We start from the raw sequence: 21,274 nt of genomic DNA, 5'->3' as shown, positions 1-21,274 counted from the left end.
CCATGAATCTACAATTAAAACCTAAATCAACACAAAAATTGACATTTTAACTTCTAAATATTAACATTTCAGACCCAGTGTCTATTTTATTTTACACTTACAGCATATACTACAACTTGGATTAGCCACATTAAAGTGTTTATTAATGACATGTGGCTAGTGGATCCTAAGCTGGAGGGCACACATGTAGGTCCTCCAATAGGAGGGAAATTGAAACACAGATTGTGAAGTTTTTACTACTAGCCAAAATACTGGGCTGTGGAAAAAACAAACAAACCACAAGGTAATCTATAAAATTCAGCTACCGAAAAATCAAGTAACAGTTATTAATGCCGTATTTAGGAAGCTGTTGTTGTTCCTTGAAGTACCAACTTTAAAATTTTTAACCTTATTAAATTTTAATTGTAAGAATGAGTAATTGTTACATATCTTCACTGCTTTCTTGTTAAAATACATGTTACATATAATTCAAGTTTTCCTCAGATGACTAATATCATCACTATAATACCAAAACATGGGACACTTTTAGGTTTTTGTGAGTCTTCTCACAATCACCTTGCTAGTTTCAAATGTGTTTTATTTTAAAACAAGTCTTGGTAAGTTAAAAAAAAAAAATCAACAAATTTAAAAAATTTAGGCTAAAGTTAGACAAAATGCAATCTGTACTGAGATTTAATGGTTTAGAGCAGTTCTATAGAGCACACATTGCCTTTTATACTAGTTTTGTCATGCTGGGAATGCATAAATTGCAGCTAATCAAACCTGTATAATATACAGGCCACACACGTATGGCTTCATTTCATTTCTTCAGCAACAAGAAAATTTAGATTCTATTTTTAGAAATTCAAGAAAACAAGTACATTTATTTAATTATATTAGTTTTCCCCTTGACAAATATACTGTCAGTAAAATCCATATAATAAAACTTTTCTATACTTTATATATTATCCAAATAGAGAGATGTCAGAAGAAGTAAAGAAACCAGAGAAAGTTTTAAGCAATGAAATCTGATTTAAATTCACTTTAACTCTAAATGCGTATTTCTTCTTAAAAACATTAAGTGAAAGGCAAGGCCGAATGGGTTCTCTGAAGAATTAACATCTGGTCTAAAGAAGAGTTCATGATCTTGTATTTGCTCATGTGAAACTGGACCAGCCTTGACTGGCATGTGGTGAAAACCACACGGAAGACACGGCAGGAAACAGACTGAAATACGCATTGCAGCGGGAAAAGCATAAAGGCTAAGCAGGAACCAGCAGTGAAGAGTCCGACTGGACAAGGATGGGGGCTGACACAAAGCAGAAGTGGTTGTCTCATAAAATTTCCTCTCGAACTTCTAGAAATGAACACTGGCCAACACGTTTCCCCCTCTTGTCAAGGTCATCAGTGATTCACTGTCAACCACTGCACCAGCATTAGGAAATCCTGCTACAGGCGTTAAATACTTGCCCGATTATAAAACTGAACAAACACCACCAACGGGATAAATGGATGCACATTAAAGCATCTTCATTTGAATTTCATGTCCCTTTTTTAACCACTGACTGATCCTGGAGGTGAACAACTGATTTAAAATTCTCTTAAGGAACTGTAAAGAAGCATTAGTAACATAGCTCAGTATTATAAACACAACAGGAGATAAAAAATAAGCCTGCATTGCTTGATATAAAAAAACCTGTTGTCTATAATCTCTTTTGCCCTCTTATTCAAAAAGTATCCAACAAAAATCAAATCAAATCAATTTGTATTAATTACCTCTTCGTAAAATATTCTAATTATTACAATGCATTCATTCAATTCACCGAGTTTATAGGGACAGGAAATGAGCAGTCTTACCATTATGGGAACTTAGGATAAATACCAACAACAAACATGCAACACAACAAGCCAGCTGGTTTTATACACAACTAATATATCCAAAAATGAAGGTCTCTAAGAGGAAGTCAGTACAAACACAGAATATAAAAAGGCTTTCCTGTATTTTTAAGACAAAATTCACAGGCATAATAGGCCTTCCTTTAAAGTGGTATTAGAAGTTAGTAAAATTTTAAGGTATGATTTGACATAACTCTATTTCCTCAGCTTAGTATTGTTGCTCACCACAAAAATACCAAGAGTATTTCTAACTTATGTCCCCTAGCATGCATCATCAAGGACCTTTAGGAGAAGGATGTTGTACATACCTTGAAGGTGAGGCTGAAAGTAGTGGGAGGAGCTGAGGTTAGGCCGGTGCTCTGCTGTATAGTCTCCCTCTTAGGGAGGGGGAGGGTGCTGGGCAAGGGCACCTGTAAAGGTAGGCAACACATATATATCATAATCTAACTAGGTCTGCTACAAAAGCCCCATTACAGATACTGCTAAAGTCCTCCTCTAAGGGTATTTATTTTTCATGAGCCAAAAGGAATATCTGATTAGAGGTACACTGTGTCTGCATCAATTGATAATTCTCAACATCTTAGAGAAATACTATCTGCTTTTTTATGCATGTAATTACAGAAAAAGAACCTGTCCCAAATACTAGGTATATACTTGAAAGCAGTGCCTCAAGTATTTTAAGTAATTTTAATGTGTACAACAGTGACCTGGCATGTTATTAAAGTGCAGATTCTGGCCAGTCGGTCTGGGGTTAAGGCCTGCAATTGTGCACTTCAAATGCAGTGATGCTCTGGTCAGTGGCCAAACATACGTAGCAAAGCTCTAAGGGATCCACAGATTCCTTCAGAAGCATTTAACATGATACTGTAATTATTCAGAAATTAACCTCGTTCCTGCAATACAGTCTACATTCTTATAACTATAATCAAGAACAAAATTAAAATCAGGAGCAAAGTACAGAATATATCACCACAGTGCTTGTTACACTAAGCAAAACACTTTCACTATAGTTATAACATGATTATGGCAAATATTTTTAGAAACATTAAGATATTAGAAACAGTAACCAAATCTCTTTTTTCCTTTAAGTCTCTGGATCTTGAAATTTTATTATGTACTACTGTATGACTGATTTTAATGGTTCACTTAGTTATTCAGATAAAGTGACTGAGATGCTCGGAGGTTTTAAGATAATCACGTTGTGGTACTATGGAGTATCTAACAGAGACTGATAATACTATGGGCTATTGGATGGAGATTACTTTAAATACAAATCTTTAAAATAGCTGTGCTAGGAATAATCAAAAACACCTTCATTTAGATCTTTACGACACTTAAGTATTCAAAATGATTGTGTATAGGTAACACTAAGCAATAAACAACCAGCTAATCCTTAAAAAATACTTTAAGTTTTGATAAGGGGAGTAATAAGTCTTTATTAAGAACGATTTTTTCAAAAGACAAAAGTTCTGTGCATAAAAGGAACCCTTCCTTAACCACACTGAGGAGTGAGAAAGGAACATTTCAAAAGGTCCTAAAATTTTCCCATGCAGAACATTTGTTTTTAACAACTACATTAATCAAATTCAGAATCCCCACCGCACTCGGCAGAAATTCGCAGCACTGTGACATCACTGCAGACTGAAGACCATCTGTAATGCTCCCTGACCCAAGGTGGATGTTCCTGTTTTCAAACGTACACTGGATACATAATTAAAAATAAAATGTAGACTATTTGCTTAGACACAAGACTGGGTCTCTCCCCTTCAGTGGTCCTGCATGCACAAGTCTCACTACATTTTAATTAGATCACACAGAAACACTCAAATGGATATTTCCAATGACAATGAAGGGTTCTGAGAATAATCTTTCTTTGCTTACTTGTATTTCATAAATCACATTTTTAGAGGGTGATTTGGCAGAAAGCATCATATGCTCTATATTTTCTAAATGAGAAAATGCACAATTTAAGTAAAATTAAACTCCGAGATATTACTGATTCAGTATTTAATAAGCAACATAGTGCCACTGACTCCCTATTAACTGACAGGGAGTCTTTTTGTCCTTCCCAAATTTCCCATTACTTTTTTACCCCTTAAAAAAAAAAATTAACATGTTATGTATTATTTGTTTCAGAGGTACAGGTCTGTGATTCATTGATCTTACACAGTTCACAGCGCTCACCACAGCACATACCCTCCCTACTTACAGGAAGTTAAATAAATTTAAGACTTCCCCCAAAAGTGTTGGTGGGAAAGGGTCTGGCATGACAAGTAAAGCTTCGCTACATCTGTGAGCTGGACAGATTATATGAATCGGCTCCTACAAAGCTCTCCTGCCATGAAAAAAAAAAATGTGTGACACAGCTGCTTTTTTCCTCAGTCCTCACATCCTACAGCCCGACTAAAGTTGGATTAAATGATTCCTAAATTACCTCACCTCTCTACAATTCTATACTTGATGCTAGAAAGAAGAACAGACAGCATAGGAAAAACACTGTAAGGCATAAGATTTTTATTCTCAAAATGACAGTTAAAGCCCTTTGTGAGAAACCTTTAAATATATCCATGAAGGAGATTTTTGAAAAGAATGAGCCTTTGCTCATTACAGAGAGCTTTATATAAAAGAGAGAGCAGCTGACCAAATTTCTACCACACCTGCCTTCCAAACCAAGGGCCTTCCATACATGTACCTGCTAAAATGCTCCTCTACACAGAGGGTAGCGAACGTGTCTGGATTTTCAACTTTTTGCCAGTCAATGATCTAGGCAAAGGGATGGACTGTACTGCCTTAACATAACCCTGAATTGTAACCCAGCTGTTCTGGAGAACTACTGCCAAAAATTTTGCATGGCTTACTACCGCTTTTTAACACAGCATTTAAGAGTTTCTGAAGCTACATACACATTATAGTTCAGACTTCACAACAGGATTGTTGCTAAGGTACAGCAAAAAAAAAAAAAAAAAAAAAAAAAAGTTTTTTTTTTTTTTTTTAGGTCAAAAAGAAACCCCTGAATTCTTGGCAACATCCTGATCGCTTTCTGTATTGAGAGAGCTTTCACTGCACTGTGAGAAGGTTTCATCTAAAAACAAAATTATCAACAAAATACATTACTGAACTTGCAGAATGTGGATGGAAAGAACAAAAATTCTTACCAAAACCAGGTTAACAGGATTAGTACTTATGAAACTGAGCCGAAGTTTTGACTATTTTGCTAATTATTAGTACTCCAAAATGCAAGTTCACTATAGCCCTTTCCCAGAGAATTAAATACTGGTCACACACGATGTATTAGATAGTAAGAGCCAGGGTCCTAACCACACTTTTCACATGTGAGGCTGATTACTTACATTATTAACCAAAGTATCCTCCATCTTTGCATTATTAGTAGCCACAGTGTTGGGCAGAGAAGAAGAAGGTGTAGTATAGTCTGTTACAGACTCCTGTGGAGTAGCAATAGAAAAAAATACGTTGTAAACTAAATGAATGACTCACTTTCTAATGGCAGCCTAACAGTTGTAAAGTTGGTCTGGAGCAAAGCAGGAGAGCAGAGCAGATCTTAAGACTCAACTCACTCAAATCTTAAAAGACCAATACTGTGACGAAAGAAACGTGGACTCATCATGGAAGTGGTGACCTTTCAGCTGCCGGGTCCTGTACATTTTTTTTTTAATGCATTGCTGTATTGTATGTCCACTATACTTGAATTAAAATTTTTTTTTTTTAATTTAAATACAGGGACTCCTGGGTGGCTCAGTGGATTAAAGCCTCTGCCTTCAGCTAGGGTCCTGGGACTGAGCCCCACATTGGGCTCTCTGCTCAGCCTGAAGCCTGCTTCCCCCCACCTCTGCCTGCCTCTCTGCCTACTTGTGATCTCTGTCAAATAAATAAATAAAATCTTTAAGATATATAGATATATACACATTGCACTGTACTAGAAGGCTGCCAAAAGTACCAACTATTTAATTCAATGGGTTACTAAAAGAACTCTGTGTGGTTCTCGTAATTTATAACTTACTTTCAACTACTGATTTTTTATTCTCTTCAAAATACAACACAGATAAATGAATGTCAGCCTTTTTAGGATAAATTTATCATCATGAATCTCTTCTTTAAATATGGTAGAGGTGGATTGCAAGAGTTTTTTATTTACATGTATTGTTTATATAGCAATTAAAAGTGAAAAGTAGTCAAATAACATTAAAGTTCCCACTTACCTTTCTTTTCAATATGTACCAGAGTGAACATAAAATGGCAGATATAAATTTTGCTATTCCAACAGATGTTAGTCCACATAAGTCACTCAGAGTATCTTTTGCATCTTGCCTTAATGATTATTTTTAAAGATACACACTTTTCATTCAATGTGGTCCCTAAATTCAAGTCAGTTATTTCCTCTGGTGCTCAACCAACGAAACAATGATCTATTCCAACCCTGGAAGAAAACTGCCTATACTGCAGTTACTGAAAATTTACTGACTTAGTTCCTGACTTGAAAATCTCACTAGTGGACAAGCTAAGACACCACAGTATCTCCATTAACAAAATAAAAATCTAAACAATCTTTCCAAAGCCTGTAAACCCAAGAAAAATCATTTTAATCCTATGTACATATTTTTCACTTCAAACTGGAAGAGTATAGATTTTCACAGGCGCCTGGGTGGCTCAGGGGGTTAAGCCCCAGCCTTAAGCTCAGTTGTGATCTCAGGGTCCTATGATCAAGGTTGCATCGGGCTCTCTGTTCAGCGGGGAGCCTCCTCCCCCACCCCCACTTGTGATCTCTCTGTCAAATAAATAAATAAATAAATAAATAAATAATCTTTAAAAAAAAAAAAAAAAGGTATGGATTTTCACCTACCTAAAGAAATATTTAAGAAATTTCTTTAGACCACAAATGCATACAATGAAGTAAAACATTCTCTGCAAAATCATCACCCAGACAGTTTACAGAATTCTATGCCTCAAGCCAAAATAAAAGAAAAAGGAGAACAGAAAGAATGAGTGCTGTTCCTACTTCCCCCCTCACTGTTAACATGGTTTGCACCACCCGAACCTGTGGCCACCGCGGGCCGCCTACCTTCACATCAGCGCCGTACTCTGTGGACGACACTGAGATCATCGCTCCTATTTCAGTCGACATTTCCGCAACTGCTTTGCTTTCCTTTGTTGTTACCGGGTCTGTGCTTCTTACCGCAGCGGGGCTTGGTTTCTCTTGTCCTTCTGGCTCCGCCTGTTGGGCATCTTTTACTTTTCTATTTTTTAATGAACGTTCTTTTCCAATAGGACCTGGTTTATGTTCTTTATTTTCTACCGGACTCAAATCTGGAAGCTAAAAATTCAATGGTTATGACAAATGTATTATGATCACAGACATTCACTGAAAACTAAATTCAATTTCAAAACCATCACTAGTTGTCCCACTGAAGTGTTAGTGGCTTTCATACAGTTCTACCTGGATGGAGTATGAATTATCATCTACCTTCTGGGCTTTGATGGGGCCCGCCCGTGGCTGTTTCTGCCGCTGTTCTTTAGGTTCTGGTATCTTGTCAGTAGTTTTTTCAGAGAGTACAGGCACAATTTCATTTTCATTCCCATTCGAAGCTGGAGCACCAAACTGAATTGTGTCAATTCCAATTTCAACTCCACTTTCTTGACCATTTTTTGTTCCCTAGAAAGAGAGTATTTTAAAACTTGCTTATCTAAGCAAACAGAATTCAAATATGACTGGGGCGCCTGGGTGGCTCAGTGGATTGGGCCGCTGCCTTCGGCTCAGGTCATGATCTCAGTGTCCTGGGATCGAGCCCCGCATCGGGCTCTTTGCTCAGCGGGAGCCTGCTTCTCTCTCTCTCTCTGCCTGACTCTCCGCCTACTTGTGATTTCTCTCTCTGTCAAATAAATAAATAAAATCTTTAAAAAAAAAAAAAAAAAAAAAGAATTCAAATATGACTGAATGATGTAGTAGCCCGTATTTCAATAGTACAATGGAAGAATCTATGTATTAATGGACACTGATCATGTTTTGAGAAACTTTCCTTTAGCCACTACTGATCTGTATCAAAAAAGGAGTAAAATGAAAACTAGGAGAACATTTAAGTTTTGACTTATTTATTTTAAAGATTTATTTATTTGAGAGACACACACAGACCACACGTGCATGAAAACAGGAGTCGGGGAAGCAGCCGAGGGAGAGGGAGGAGGACAGCAGCAGACTCTAAACTGAGCAGGGAGCCCAGTGACACCAGGACCCAGACAGACACCATGACCTGAGTCAAAATCAAGAGTCAGACGCTCAACTGACTGAGAGCCACCAAGGCCCCCAAGACTTAAATTTCTGAAGTCCTGGCTTAATGCGTCAGGAGTTTCACTGTGAGCAGATCACAGCCTCAAGCTATTTGCTCCTTGAACACGAAAGTAAAAGCAACAAACAGACAAAGACAGCACCAGCAACAAATCAACAGATGAATGAATGAGGGAGAGAAGATAGCAACACCAGTGTCACCTACTTTTTAAAAAATTTTTTAGAAAAAAAGAGAAAAAAAAAGTAAAAAAAAAAAAAACCACCAAAAATAAACCAAAAAATTTTTTAGAATTTTTAAAAAAGATTTTATTTATTTATTGACACAAGGAGGCAGAGAGGCAGCAGAGAGCCCAATGATGATGCGGGCTCCATCCCAAGACCCTGAGATCATGACCTGGGGCAAAGACAGAGGCTTAACCCATTAAGCCACCCAGGTGCTCCCAGTGTCACCTACTTTTAAAAAAGTATACATGGAAATAAAATGAAAACAATGTCCATCAAAATAATCTGTGATTGGTAATGAAGTGCACACACCTTAAGAATCCAATTAAACTGTTAATTTATGTGGCATCTTCTTTGTGCTAGGCACTGATCCAGATAGACTCTAAGAATCTAACTTGCAGAAGTTGCAATAAAGTGAATGGAGAAAATGAACAAGTAGAAAATCAGATGAGGGATATGCAAAAATCAAAGTATGGTTCAGTCACTTGAGATTGACAGAAAAAAGTCCCAAAGAGACCACACTGATGCTCAATCCACAAGACAAAATCAGCAGCAAGTGATTCCAGCAGAGCAAACACCTCGTGTAGAGGTTAAGAATTAAAAAAAAAAAAAAGAAAAGAAAAAGTTTAGTGAGACTGGAACATGGCAGGTATTAAAAGCAGTAGTAGAAAATGAACAAGCAGAAAGCTAGAAAATACAATTTTGTAAGCCAGAGGTGTTTGTAACAATTACTTAATATTTTCAGAAATAAACAGACAAAAGTTGGGACAAAGTTTAACTTCAGGCTTTGGTCTCATAATCGTATCATTGCTTTGTATTAGTTTCAGCATCCCTGAACTCACCGCATCAATTACTGTGTAAGGTTACTATTAAATTTATTAGTGTAACAATGTCCACATTATGGAGAGGCCGTGGCATTCAGACTTATTTTTAGTATCTGAACATTCTCTTTCAAATACAGGCTAACATTACTTATGTAACTTAGAATAAAAATCTCTATTTGCTTTAGTCAATGCTGAAATTCTGTAGTTAGTTCAGTATAAATGTACAGTTAGTATCAGAAAAGTCAAACAGTAATCACTGAAACCCACTGCGTAGAGAAACAAGAAGTTACAAATAGTTCAAAGAAATTAAAAAATAGATGGACAATTAATAGAACCGGTAGAGTATGTTAGTTTTAGGAAAAATACCATATCCCTTGAAACAAAAAAAGTGCACAAAATACACATAACACAAGGAAGGGTAATAGAGCTCAGATTATGTATTATCAATCTTTGTGAGACTATCCCGTGTATCTAACACGCACTGCCCTGAACCAAATAGTCACTAAGGAACGCATTTCACCAGAGCAACTTAAGTCCCACCAAGGAATTCTCTCCGTTCTCTGAAATGAATTAAAACTGAAACGTGACTTTGCTAGCTCTGAAGCTCACCATGAGGCAATATTCCAAAATCATGAGCAATGAATGTCCACCAAAAACCATCACATTTTACCCAGAAAACATAAAGAACATAGAGGATGAAGAAAATGTGTGTGAGAAAGACGAGATCCCACCAAAGGAATTTCCTCCTCCAACCGGCTGAAGGCAGATGTGGGCGTTCTGTCAGTGCTGCACACCTACAGGAGAACCTTCACAACAGAAATCTGGCAGCTAAGAGTGCTGAGAAATCATTATTCCTATACTAAATGTCAATTTAAAAACTGGGACTAGACATTTTAATAAATTCATTAAATCCAGTGCACCCATCCAAAACAAAGAAGCTTTCCACTTCGTCCTTCACTATTAGCATGACATAGCTATGTAAGAAATGCTACAGTTAATCCTAGTGTCCATACCAACCAGCAGAAGAAAAATGATTAAACGGAGGATCCTACACACCGAATGCAGTGATTCCGTATTTTACTTGAGTTCCCTGTAGAACTTTTAAAACAGCTGCTGAGGTCTTCTCCACACCTAAGTCAAAAAGCTGAAGTGGGGCAGGGGCAGCAGGAAGACTTCTTTAATGACGTCTTTAAATTTTTAAAAAATTCTGTACTTTTTACCTATTGTCACATGTCTCTGTTCCTCCTTCACAGCCAAACTACTTTCTCTAAGTTCTCTATATGCAGCTTTCCTCCCACTTTCTCTTAAATTCACTCTAACCAGGCTTTTGTGCCTACTGCCCCATTGACACCAGGGACCACATTATCCGGTCCAATTCTCAGGCCTAACTTACCTGACCACCCAGCAGAATCTGACACACTTAAATTATCCCTCCTTTCAACTCACCTTTCATTGAGATTTGAAAACCCTTTTCCAAGCCCCACATTGCCAAATGGGAAAGGCTTAGGACTTAGCCTCGGATTCTCTTCTCTTTTCTAACCACTCTTCCTTGGTGGTCTCATTCAACTCACTCATTTTAAGCACCATCTAATCAATAGCTGTGAAATTCATGTCTCCAAACTAGATTATCTCCTATGAACTACAGACTCTTCCATCTAACAACCTACCCAGCAGCTCCACTTAGATTTGTAACAAACACTCTAAACCTAACAACACACACACCCCTTATATTTTCCAAACTCCCTTCTACTTTCCCTCATTACAGATCCGTTATTACAGCTTCCAATCACGATTGATGGCAACTCTATTCTTCTTGCTCCTCAAGTCAAAAACTGGGGAGATAAATTGTGTTCTTTTTCACATTCTATGTTTATTTTTTTTTTTTAAGATTTTATTTATTGGACAGAGATCACAAATAGGCAGAGAGGCAGGCCGAAAGAGAGAGGGGGAAGCAGGCTCCCTGCTGAGCAGAGAGCCCGATGTGGGGCTCGATCCCAGGACCCCAGGATCATGACCTGAGCTGAAGGCAGCGGCTTTAACCCACTGAGCCACCCAGGCGCCCCACACATACTATGTTTAATCACTCAGTATTTGTCAGCTCTACCTTCAAGTCTCCTTATCACCTTTAATGCCATCTCCCTGGTCTAAGTTACCATCATTTGATTATTATGACACCATCCTACCTTCTACTCTTTGCCATCTATGGACTAGTCTTAACTCAGAATAAATCATCTGAGAAAAAGTCAGGTCCTGCTCTTCTTGTGCTCAACACTATCTACTGTGTTCCTACATCTCCCCAAGGCCCAGTGCGGTCTACGCTCCGTCATCCCTCCGGCTTCATCTGTTCTCTTTCCACCCCCCAACTTCACTACAGCCATACGAACCCCCTGATCTTCCCCGAACGCACCAGCCATGCCTCTCTCTTGGGGCTTCTGTATTTGTTAGTCTCTGAACCAAGAATTCACTTTTCCTAAGAAATTTCAGTAGCATGTTCTCTTATCAAACGTCACCTAAGGGGCACATCTTGGCCAACCTATTTTAAATTGTCTCCGGATCCCTTGAGAAACTTCTTAGGTACCTTCCCTACTTTGCTTTCCTCCTCAGCACTGACCCATTTAACAATAGATGGTATTTATTAGGGGCTCACCCCTCCCGCCCCATCTACAACGGAAGCCCCGACTGCAGAGCTTTTTGTCCATTTTTATCACACTTTCTCCCTGTTTTGTAAGCCCATGCGTTAGAAAACTGCCTGGTATATCACATGTGCTCAAAAATTTTTGTTCAATGAGTAAGTGAAAAACTGCTAACTTACCAACACTGCACATTTGAGAAATTACGTTGAACTTCCTGTACACTCTGCTTCTAAGTAATTATACTGCCTAATTATTCAGGCTAAAAACATGGTAGAAAAGTCAAAAAAGTAGTAACTACACTTACATTCTCTGTATCACAAGCATTTTTTTTTCACAAGCACTTTTATTGAGACTTGAATTAAAAAAATGTTAACCTTATTATGTCTAGAGGTGAAAAGCAGCCTCTAAAGGTAGAGCTCCAGCAGCAATAATATCACTTAGGAACTTGTTAGAAATGTACTCAGGCCTCAGTCAGACCTAATGAGACAGAAGCGCCGGGCAGGGTCTCAGCAATCTACTCTAACAAGCTGCCCAAGGTGACTGTGATGTACACTCAAGTGTGAGAAACTACGGAAGGAAACTGCTACGCTAACACTGCCAAGGCCATTGTGAAGTGCACTCCTACCTCTGACGGGGCAGCTGATCCAAACGACGTTAGGGGCTTATTCCACGCGCTCACTGACGGTGGCTGTGGTGGACTAATGGGACCCACTGGAAAGAAGAAATCATGGGAAACGCAACCATTAGAATTTAGAGGCTAATAATCCCTAATGTACTTTACCTTTTCCTTTAATGGCAGCTGGACAACAACAAAAAAAGATTTTCACAATACACTTAAGAGATAAATATAAGCTCCCCCAGCAAACAGTGTATGTTTTTAATCAACGCAAAATTGTGCCCATAAAATATGCCATTAAAAGTATACGACATCTGTTCTAGAAACAAAGGTTTTAAGTAAAGAAGAAAAAAATTACTATTACCACTTCTTCCTTAAAAAAGGAAGTGGCTAGGAAAAAAACATACTGAGTACACAAATAAAACTGGAAACAAACCCCAACATTCTCATGCCATACCCCAGCCTTCCCTTCTCTGGTGAACTCACGTTTCTTGGAGATGTCGTTCAGCACAGCCGGTGGGGCCACCTTGTTATCCCACAATTCAGCTGTCAGTGTGCCATGTGACTGCGAGGTCTGGATGGACTTTCCTGTGGCTACATAATCCGTGCCGTTGGGCGTCTGAGCTGAGGGTAGTCTAATCGAAGGTGGTGGCTGTTTTGAAGACTGGGTTGTAGTCTGTAGTGGGCTCTGGACTGGCTTATGAGTCTGTCCCTGAGTCTGGGCTGGTGCACCGGGGGCCGGGGCAGGGACTGGGACCAGGGCTGGGGCTGAAGCTGGGGCAGCGACTAGGGCAGGGGCTGGGGCTGGGGTCGGGGTTGCAACAGGGGCTGGGGCGGCTGGCGCGGGGGCTCCTGGGGCTGAGGCGGCGGGGGCAGGAGCTGAAGCGGATGCTGGAGCTAGGGCTGACGCAAGGATGGGGACAGAGGCTGACGCGAGGATGGGGACAGAGGCTGGGGACGAAGCTGAGGTAAGGACGGGGCTTGGGGCTGGAGCTGAAGAAGAGACTGTGGCTGCAGCGGAGGTGGAGGGCGGAAGCGGGGTTGAGGCCGAGGTCGGGAGAGGAGCTGACGCCGAGGTGAGGACTGGGGCCGCGGCCGGGGCCAGGGCCGAGGCCGAGGCCAGGGCCGGGGCTGAGGCTGAGGCTGGAGCCGGGGCCGGGGCCTGCTGAGTTCCCGTAGCCTGCTTTTTGGCAAACCGTGGAGGAAGCTTCGAAGTCTGACTTCTTCCTTTCTCATTTGCATTCTTTTTGTTCCAGACCTTAAAAAATTGGTAGGAACCATTTTTGTCAATAATGTAACCGAAAGAACAGTTCATGAAGACTGTCGCTGACAAGATCTATTAGTTTAGCTCCTTTACTTTTCAAAATAGGCACTCAACAGAGCAAAAACGTCAAGGCTGCTAAGGAGACTTTAAATTGTGAAAACAAAGATGCTACGGGGAGAAAAAGACTAATATGTACTATACATTCTTCATAAATGGCTCCACAATCTCTCTTCCATAATTCTAAAATTTAAATACTGGAAGGAATTTCTCAATGAATTCATTTGGCAGCAAAATCTGACCCAATCTGACAAAAAGCTACTTACCGACTTCACTCATGTTTACCACAGAAACATTCATCTGTGGGTGTTGCTGGGGTGTTATGCTATACAGGATTTATGCACTATTTTTACCTTCTAAAACAAATGAATAAACAAATGAATCAATGAATGCTAAAAATATCTAGTCCTAGGGTCTATATTTGATTGAGCTTAGAAGTATCACTCATATAAGATTTTTACAGTGTTTCTTTGTTTTTTAGGCTTTTCATCCTTTAGAGCTTGTTATCACTATTACCTATGTATTTTACTTATTTTTATCCTGTGTCGGCATTTAGCAAAATGGGTGTTAGCGTTGATTTAAATGGAGTAACTAATATTGATTCATTCTGTGTGTTTAAATGAACTAATTTAGATTATAATCAAAATCTTTGTAGGTAAAGAATCTGCAATTTATTAGATCATGGCAGTTGTGCTCATTAGATTTCCAAGATAACTTAAAATTAACTAACTCTGATAAGATGACCAGAACTGAAAAATGAATTCCTGAATTAAAGTGATGATGTGAGCTATAGTGACTATATTCTATTTAAAATTTACCTCAATTCTGGGTAAAAAGCGTACCAAAGTTGTGAAAATAAAGTCATTCTGAACACTTGAATAAATGTAACCTTGACATTATAGATGGAGAGAGACCGTAACTACTTGTTACTATATTCTGGGCAACCATGTAAATAACTAGTAACAAACTAAAACACTAAACCTGTATGATTTGTTCTTCCTTCTTTCGACGTTCTTCATCCTGCAAACGTTTTTGTTGTTTTTTGGAAACCACCTCAGTAAAACCGTCATCATTCAAATTTGACTGGGGGTCTTCAACTACTGTTACTTCAGGATGGTCATCGATTATAACAACACCTACGGGTATAGGAAAAGATTTAAAATGCTATGTATTTTTTCAATTGAAAAGATAAATAGAAATGTTTAGTTCAGTAGCAATTAAAAACAGAAAAAAAGACAAGACAAAAATCTAGTTCTTATAATTCACATTATAACCCAATTCACATAGCACACAATGGCCATTTACTAGTAAGATTTGAAAAGAATACACAGATATAGAAAAAGAGGCCCATAAACAAGCTTTAAAAAAGTTTTCTGACTTTCTGAAGTGCTTCGAATGGTATGTACCTTTCTTTCCTTCAGTAATACAGCAGTAAGGTCTTTTCTAAGTCGGTATCAAAAAACAAAACAAACACCACTTAGTATCATCCATCCTCTCTCAGTGGAATTGCTTAACCCCTGCTTTTCCAGCATCAGATCTGTAGTGTGCTATAAACATCTACACAGCACTTTACTTCATTCGCATCTACCATTCTAAGAGGTGGGTATTACTACTGTTTCACTTTTTTAAGGATGATATAAACTCTGGGAAGCCGATACACTAAAGGTGAGCTGGTGAATAACCAAGCTGGTCTTATGACTCTAAATAACTACTCTATGTAGACCACTTGTTTACAGTATATAGTTGTTAAAAATAAATGAAATATATGTGAAAGTTCTACATGAACATAACATGGCACAGATATACAAATGTCATAATAATCTAGCAGATGAGTAACTGAAGACATATCTTCAACTCACTGTCCAACTAACAATTATTCAGCCGATCTTCTTAAAATCATACAACCCAGGGACGCCTGGGTGGCTCAAGTGGGTTAAAGCCTCTGCCTTCACCTCGGGTCATGATCCCAGGATCCTGGGATCGAGCCCCGCATCAGGCTCTCTGCTCAGTGGGGAGCCTGCTTCCTCCTCCTCTCTCTCTCTGTCTCTCTGCCTACTTGTGATCTCTGTCAAATAAATAAATAAAAATCTTAAAAGAAAAAAATCATACAACCCAGTGAGTATAAGAAATCTAGATCCCTTAAATTTAGTATTTAAAAGCAAAACTATAATAGTCCAGGCAAGGAAACTTGTGGGTGTAAGTATGATGTTTCCAAAATATATATAAGAAAAAGGTAAGGCAATTCAGATAAATTATTTCAATTTTGCAAATACTATACATCTTAACTGGGGAACATACAATAAAATTAGTTACTTGCCTGGGAATGGTACATACACATACAACTTAGGATGGTGATAACTTGTGAGGGATGGCCAAAGAGTATTATTACAGAGTAGTTCATAGGGAATCAACCTGAAAACAATTCTCTTTGAATAGCTAAAAATGTGCATTTATGCAAACAATGATGGGAAAACAAATAAAAAATATTAAAACTGGCTTCCATTCCTTTGGGAAAAAAAAAAAAGACATTTGTTTATGAGAGAGAGAGAGAGAGAGAGAAAGGGTGCACACGGCACGTGCAGACAGAGAGGGAGACAGACAAACAAGCAGATGTTGTGCTCAGTGCGGAGCTCCAGGAGGCCCAATTTCAGGACCCTGAGATCATGACCGGAGCCAAAATCAAGAGTTCATGCTCAACGGACTGAGCCACCCAGGCACCACTGGTTTCACTCTTTAAAAACCTGTTACTGTTATTTTGTGTTTTTTAAAAAAATACTTACTGATCTCTATACCCAATGTGGAGCGCAAACTGAAAACCCCAAGATCAAGGGTGGTACAAGCCAACAACTGAACCATGGCAGGCAACCATGTTACTGCTTTTCTAACAAAAGTCACATTGGTTCTGATTTATCTAAGATACTTCTACATATGTCTTAAAGAGCAGTGCTCATTTTAGAGAAAGGTCGAATGTTTATTTCAATGGACGCCGTGCACTCCATTACTTCACAGGGGCAAAGAAACTGCTTGATATTTCTAAGTTCATGACAGTCTTCCACTCTGACTAAAAGGTGTGTATGTAAAAAAGCTTTTCTTCACAGCCATGCCATCACCCATTTTTCAATTTTCTTGCCAAAGAGCTTCTTTAGAATGTGTTGAAGTTAGTTTACCCAACTACATGTAACATTTACAGAAATCTGAAGGATATTTTCTGTTTGTTTTCAACACCCTGCTCTTGCCTGATGCTTTAGAACACTGTGGTCTAAAGAATGACTTAACGAGTTATTAGGAGAACCTAAACATGAGTAACTCTTAATATGTTTTAAAAATGTATAGTTTAGCTTCCACTGTCAACACAGAATTGTAATGTAGGTCTTACCTTTTTATGTCTTAATCCACTAATATAATACTTTGGCAATTTTCTACCCCAAAATTCTTTGGAAGAAGGAAAACTGGTCAAGTTATTTGGGAAGACAGTGTTTTGAGGACTTCTGTAATCTTCATTTGCCATTTTAGAAATGTGGAGTTTAAACTCTCCTTTCTCTATGGACCACCATAAATAAGGCTGGCATCCAAGCTTCCCATGGGTCTACTCTGTTCTCTGAATCAGGACTCTCCAATGTCAGCTCTGCCAGCACTGTGGTGCCCGCCCAGTGCACTCTCGGGTGCTCAGCGGCGTCCCTGACCTACCCCCACTGCTGGGTCAGCAGCCCCCAGCCCCACAGCTGGGACAATCAGAACTCCAAAGCTCCAGAGATGCCAAATGGCCCCTGGGGTACAAAAGCTCTCCTGCTGAGAACCACTGCTCTGCATAATTGAATTGAAAATTCTGAAATGGGGCAATTAAGCTAAGTTTCTTTCTTTCCCGTATGAATCCCAAAATGGTATTCTAGAACAATAGTTCTCAAACATTTGTGTGCATCGGAATTACTGGACGACTTCATTAAAACACAGACTGCTCCAAAGGTTTCTGATTCAGTAGGTCTGAGGTAGGGGCCAAGATTCTGAATTTCTTACAAATTTCTAGGTGATATTGATAGTCTGGGGACCACACGTTGAGAACGACTGGCCTAGAAATAATACTGCCAAGATCCTGAGCCCAAATCAAATTTTGTAGATTTAAATAACCATTAACTAGATGAAAACTCTCATCTTTATTTTTAATACTGGAATAGTAGTACCTAACCTAACTTTCCCATTAACACTTTTGTCTGGTCTTAGTGCATCTCAATTTTACACAGTATTTCCAGCTTAAGTCTATCTGAATGAATGGCAAACAGTGCATTTTTACATGTTTAAGTGCCTTCTCATAGATACTCCTTGTTAACTTCTACAACAAATGTTTTCTTGTTGCTTGTGTTAATCCTTTGCATTTCATATCCTGTTACTTTATGGCTACTGAAAGTACTTAACCAGACCAATGCTGCCTCCCATTCTAGTATGCTCTAGTACCTTATCTGAGATAGCAATTTTATCAAGGGCCTAAGTCAGTGAGGTTGACATTTCTTTCACGTAAGATAAAGCACATGCACAGATAGACTTAAGCATCCTCTTTAGTCGTCTATGTTTTCCTACACCTGGTTAATTTTCTCCTTTTTTATGAAGAAGAGTGAAACCCTGTAGATTATCTTTTTTTTTTTTTTAAGATTTTATTTATTTATTTGACAGAGAGAGATCACAAGTAGGCAGAGAGGCAGACAGAGAGAGAGGAGGAAGCAGGCTCCCCTCTGAGCAGAGAGCCCGATGCGGAACTCAATCCCAGGACCCTGAGATCACGACCTGAGCCTGAGCCGAAGGCAGTGGCTTAACCCACTGAGCCACCCAGGCGCCCCCCTGTAGATTATCTTTAATGAGAACTTTATCAAGCATTCAAGGCGGGGCTAAAAACTGGTGTCATTTTAGTTCACCATATCAGTTAGTGATTTCATAATCAGCCTCTATCTTGGCCTTGAAGGTCCAATTCTTTCTCTAATGACTTTATTATAGTATCAACTCAAATACAACAGATAATATATACATAACATAAGACATACTTGCGTAATTGTTGAGATCAAACTGTGACAGCGCATCTACTTTTTCTTTGGGTTTTTTAGGGCCTGATTTGGGGTCTTCTCTTTTTTTCCCTGTGGAATCTTTGGCGTTCTTTTGTCCTGTACCATTAGGTGTTCCTTCCTGATGGTGTGCAGAGCTGCCATTGACGGGATCGACAACAGCTGTGCCTGCAGACTGGTCATCAAATGGCCTGCAAAACAATAATCTGAGTTACTACTACCTCCGCACAACCGAACAGAAGAAAAATGATCACTGGCAGTTTCTAGAGATTAACCTAAGAAGAAACAGCAGTACGCTAGAGCATTCTTAAATCTAAAACCAATAAGCTTTAGGGACTTTTGTAGAGTAAAACTTCACTAAAACTGAGCTTCCCAATAAGAGGTAGATTTTCTTTCCAGAATTAAATTCCAGAATTCCAACTGTGTCCAACTTGTGCTTATCACAGAATAAATAAGCTAATCAACATGGCTTATTAGCAGAAAATTCCTGTGATCCAAGCTAATCCAAAGTATTTGTTACTGAATCTTTTCCACACAGGGCAGCATATGAACAAATTTAAAAAGTGTTCTTTTTGCACTACATGGTTTTTTTTTTTTTAAAGTTCAATCAGATACATAAACGTTAAGCATACAAAACAAATTTTTTTTTGAAGATTTTATTTATTTGACAGAGAGAGAGAGAGGGATCACAAGGAGGCAGAGAGGCAGGCAGAGAGAGAGGGAGAAGCAGGCTCCCTGCGGAGCAGAGCGCCTGACGTGGGGCTAGATTGCAAGACCCTGAGATCATGACCTAAGCTGAAGGCAGAGGCTTAACCCACTGAGCCTCCCAGGTGCCCCCCCCAAAAAACACTTTAAATATGGAAATAATTCACTTCACAAACCCATAGTTTTTATTTCCTATCAAATTTTATTCTTGCATTTTATTAAATTTATGAAATTATATCATGGAAAATGTGTTTACAAATTCATTTTCATCTTAGCCAATAGCATCACTTGAGATAAAAGCTTAATTAAGTGCTTAACATAAGGCATGAACTCAAACATTTAAAGAATAAAATAATTTCTTCTAAATGGGACTCTTTCAAAAGATTTCAAAAGATTAATTACAATCAATAATTTGTATTTCTGCAGATTCAAAGTTATTACCTACATGACACAAAGTCTTGCTAAGTTGAGATCTACATTACATAAAAATCAGATCAAGATTTCCTTTGGGGAGGGGGGGGAAAGACTTCCTTTGAGTGTTACTACTCAAAACTCTAATATAGTCAATAACTACATTGTAACTACATATGCTATCCTAATTCTTTTGGCCTTTCAAAGAAAGGTTCTGGGGCGCCTGGGTGGCTCAGTGGGTTAAGCCTCTGCCTTCAGCTCAGGTCCTGGAACTGAACCTTGTGTTGGGCTCTCTGCTCGGCATGGAGCCTGCTTCCCCCCCTCTCTCTGCCTGCCTCTCTGCCTACTTGTGATCTCTCTGTCAAATAAATAAATAAAATCTTTAAAAAAAAATAATAAAGAGAGGTTCAAATTCTGTGTTAAGAAGGCACTCAGGAGGGACACCTGAGTGGCTCAGTCGATGAAGTGTCAAGTGCCTTCGGCTCAGGTCATGATCCAGGGTACTCCGGATCAAACCGCACATAGGGCCCCCTTGCTCAGTGGGGGGCCTGCTTCTCCCTCTGCCTGTGCTCTCTCTCTGACAAATAAATAAGTAAAATCTTTTAAAAAGGAAAAAAAAAAGGTACTCAGGAAACACAACTAGTCGCATTATTTCTCTAAACTTTTTCTAAGTTATCAGAAAGCAAAAATATTTTCGTTGATGGGTACAGTGACCTGAAATGCTAAGTATACTGCAACTAACCAATGGAGATTAATACATTACCTGAATAAATTATCAGCTCAGGCTGCAAACCTGGGAATTTGATCAAAACCCAGGGAATACCGTAGTAATAGCGGTTTACTATATACCACTTTAAGTTATGTAGTTCACAAACATCGTTATCTTTAATCTTCACTAGTTTTTAGAAATGCGATTAATTTCTCCCCATTTTACTAGTGAGGAACCAGAGTTTATACAGGCAGTAAGTTATCAGAACTTACATTAATAACTAGCCAATATATGAATGAAAGAATGAATGAACAGTAACTAGACACGCTGCTACTGTAATTTTTCCCAATATTAAAGAAATTAATAGTTTACCATAAGCGACATTTTAATATTTAAAAAAACAGACTAAGCTTTAGCACAGTTTCAGAAAATTGTTTAAAAATAAATCCAACAGTGGGGTGGGGGGCGCCTGGGTGGCTCAGTGGGTTAAAGCCTCTGCCTTCGGCTCAGGTCATGATCCCAGGGTGCTGGGATCAAGCCCCACATTGGGCTCTCTGCTCAGCAGGGAGCCTGCTTCCTCCTCTCTCTCTTTCTCTTTCTCTCTGCCTACTT

The 21,274-nt window shown here is 38.9% G+C and overlaps 1 protein-coding gene across 16 annotated transcripts in view; it reads right to left on the bottom strand.

The window, feature by feature from the left end:
* Positions 1–21,274, bottom strand: part of PRRC2C (proline rich coiled-coil 2C) — a 95,854-nt gene that overhangs the window by 17,371 nt on the left and 57,209 nt on the right. For all 16 annotated transcript variants that reach the window (XM_045084592.1, XM_045084600.1, XM_045084603.1 and 13 more), the window contains exons 17-24: positions 18,820–19,028; positions 14,771–14,925; positions 12,955–13,726; positions 12,478–12,563; positions 7,355–7,543; positions 6,953–7,204; positions 5,226–5,318; positions 2,184–2,285 (exon numbers count right to left, since the gene is read on the bottom strand). In XM_045084592.1, the coding sequence (XP_044940527.1) occupies positions 2,184–2,285; positions 5,226–5,318; positions 6,953–7,204; positions 7,355–7,543; positions 12,478–12,563; positions 12,955–13,726; positions 14,771–14,925; positions 18,820–19,028 (1,858 nt within the window). The remainder of the gene's footprint in view (positions 1–2,183; positions 2,286–5,225; positions 5,319–6,952; positions 7,205–7,354; positions 7,544–12,477; positions 12,564–12,954; positions 13,727–14,770; positions 14,926–18,819; positions 19,029–21,274) is intronic.

Source organism: Mustela putorius, unplaced genomic scaffold, assembly GCF_011764305.1.
Source record: "Mustela putorius furo isolate JIRA1106 unplaced genomic scaffold, ASM1176430v1.1 tig00000785_pilon_pilon_pilon, whole genome shotgun sequence".
NCBI classification, from domain to species: domain Eukaryota; kingdom Metazoa; phylum Chordata; class Mammalia; order Carnivora; family Mustelidae; genus Mustela; species Mustela putorius.
The sequence above is the reverse complement of the archived record's forward strand: the minus strand, read 5'-3'. Positions and strand labels throughout refer to the sequence as shown.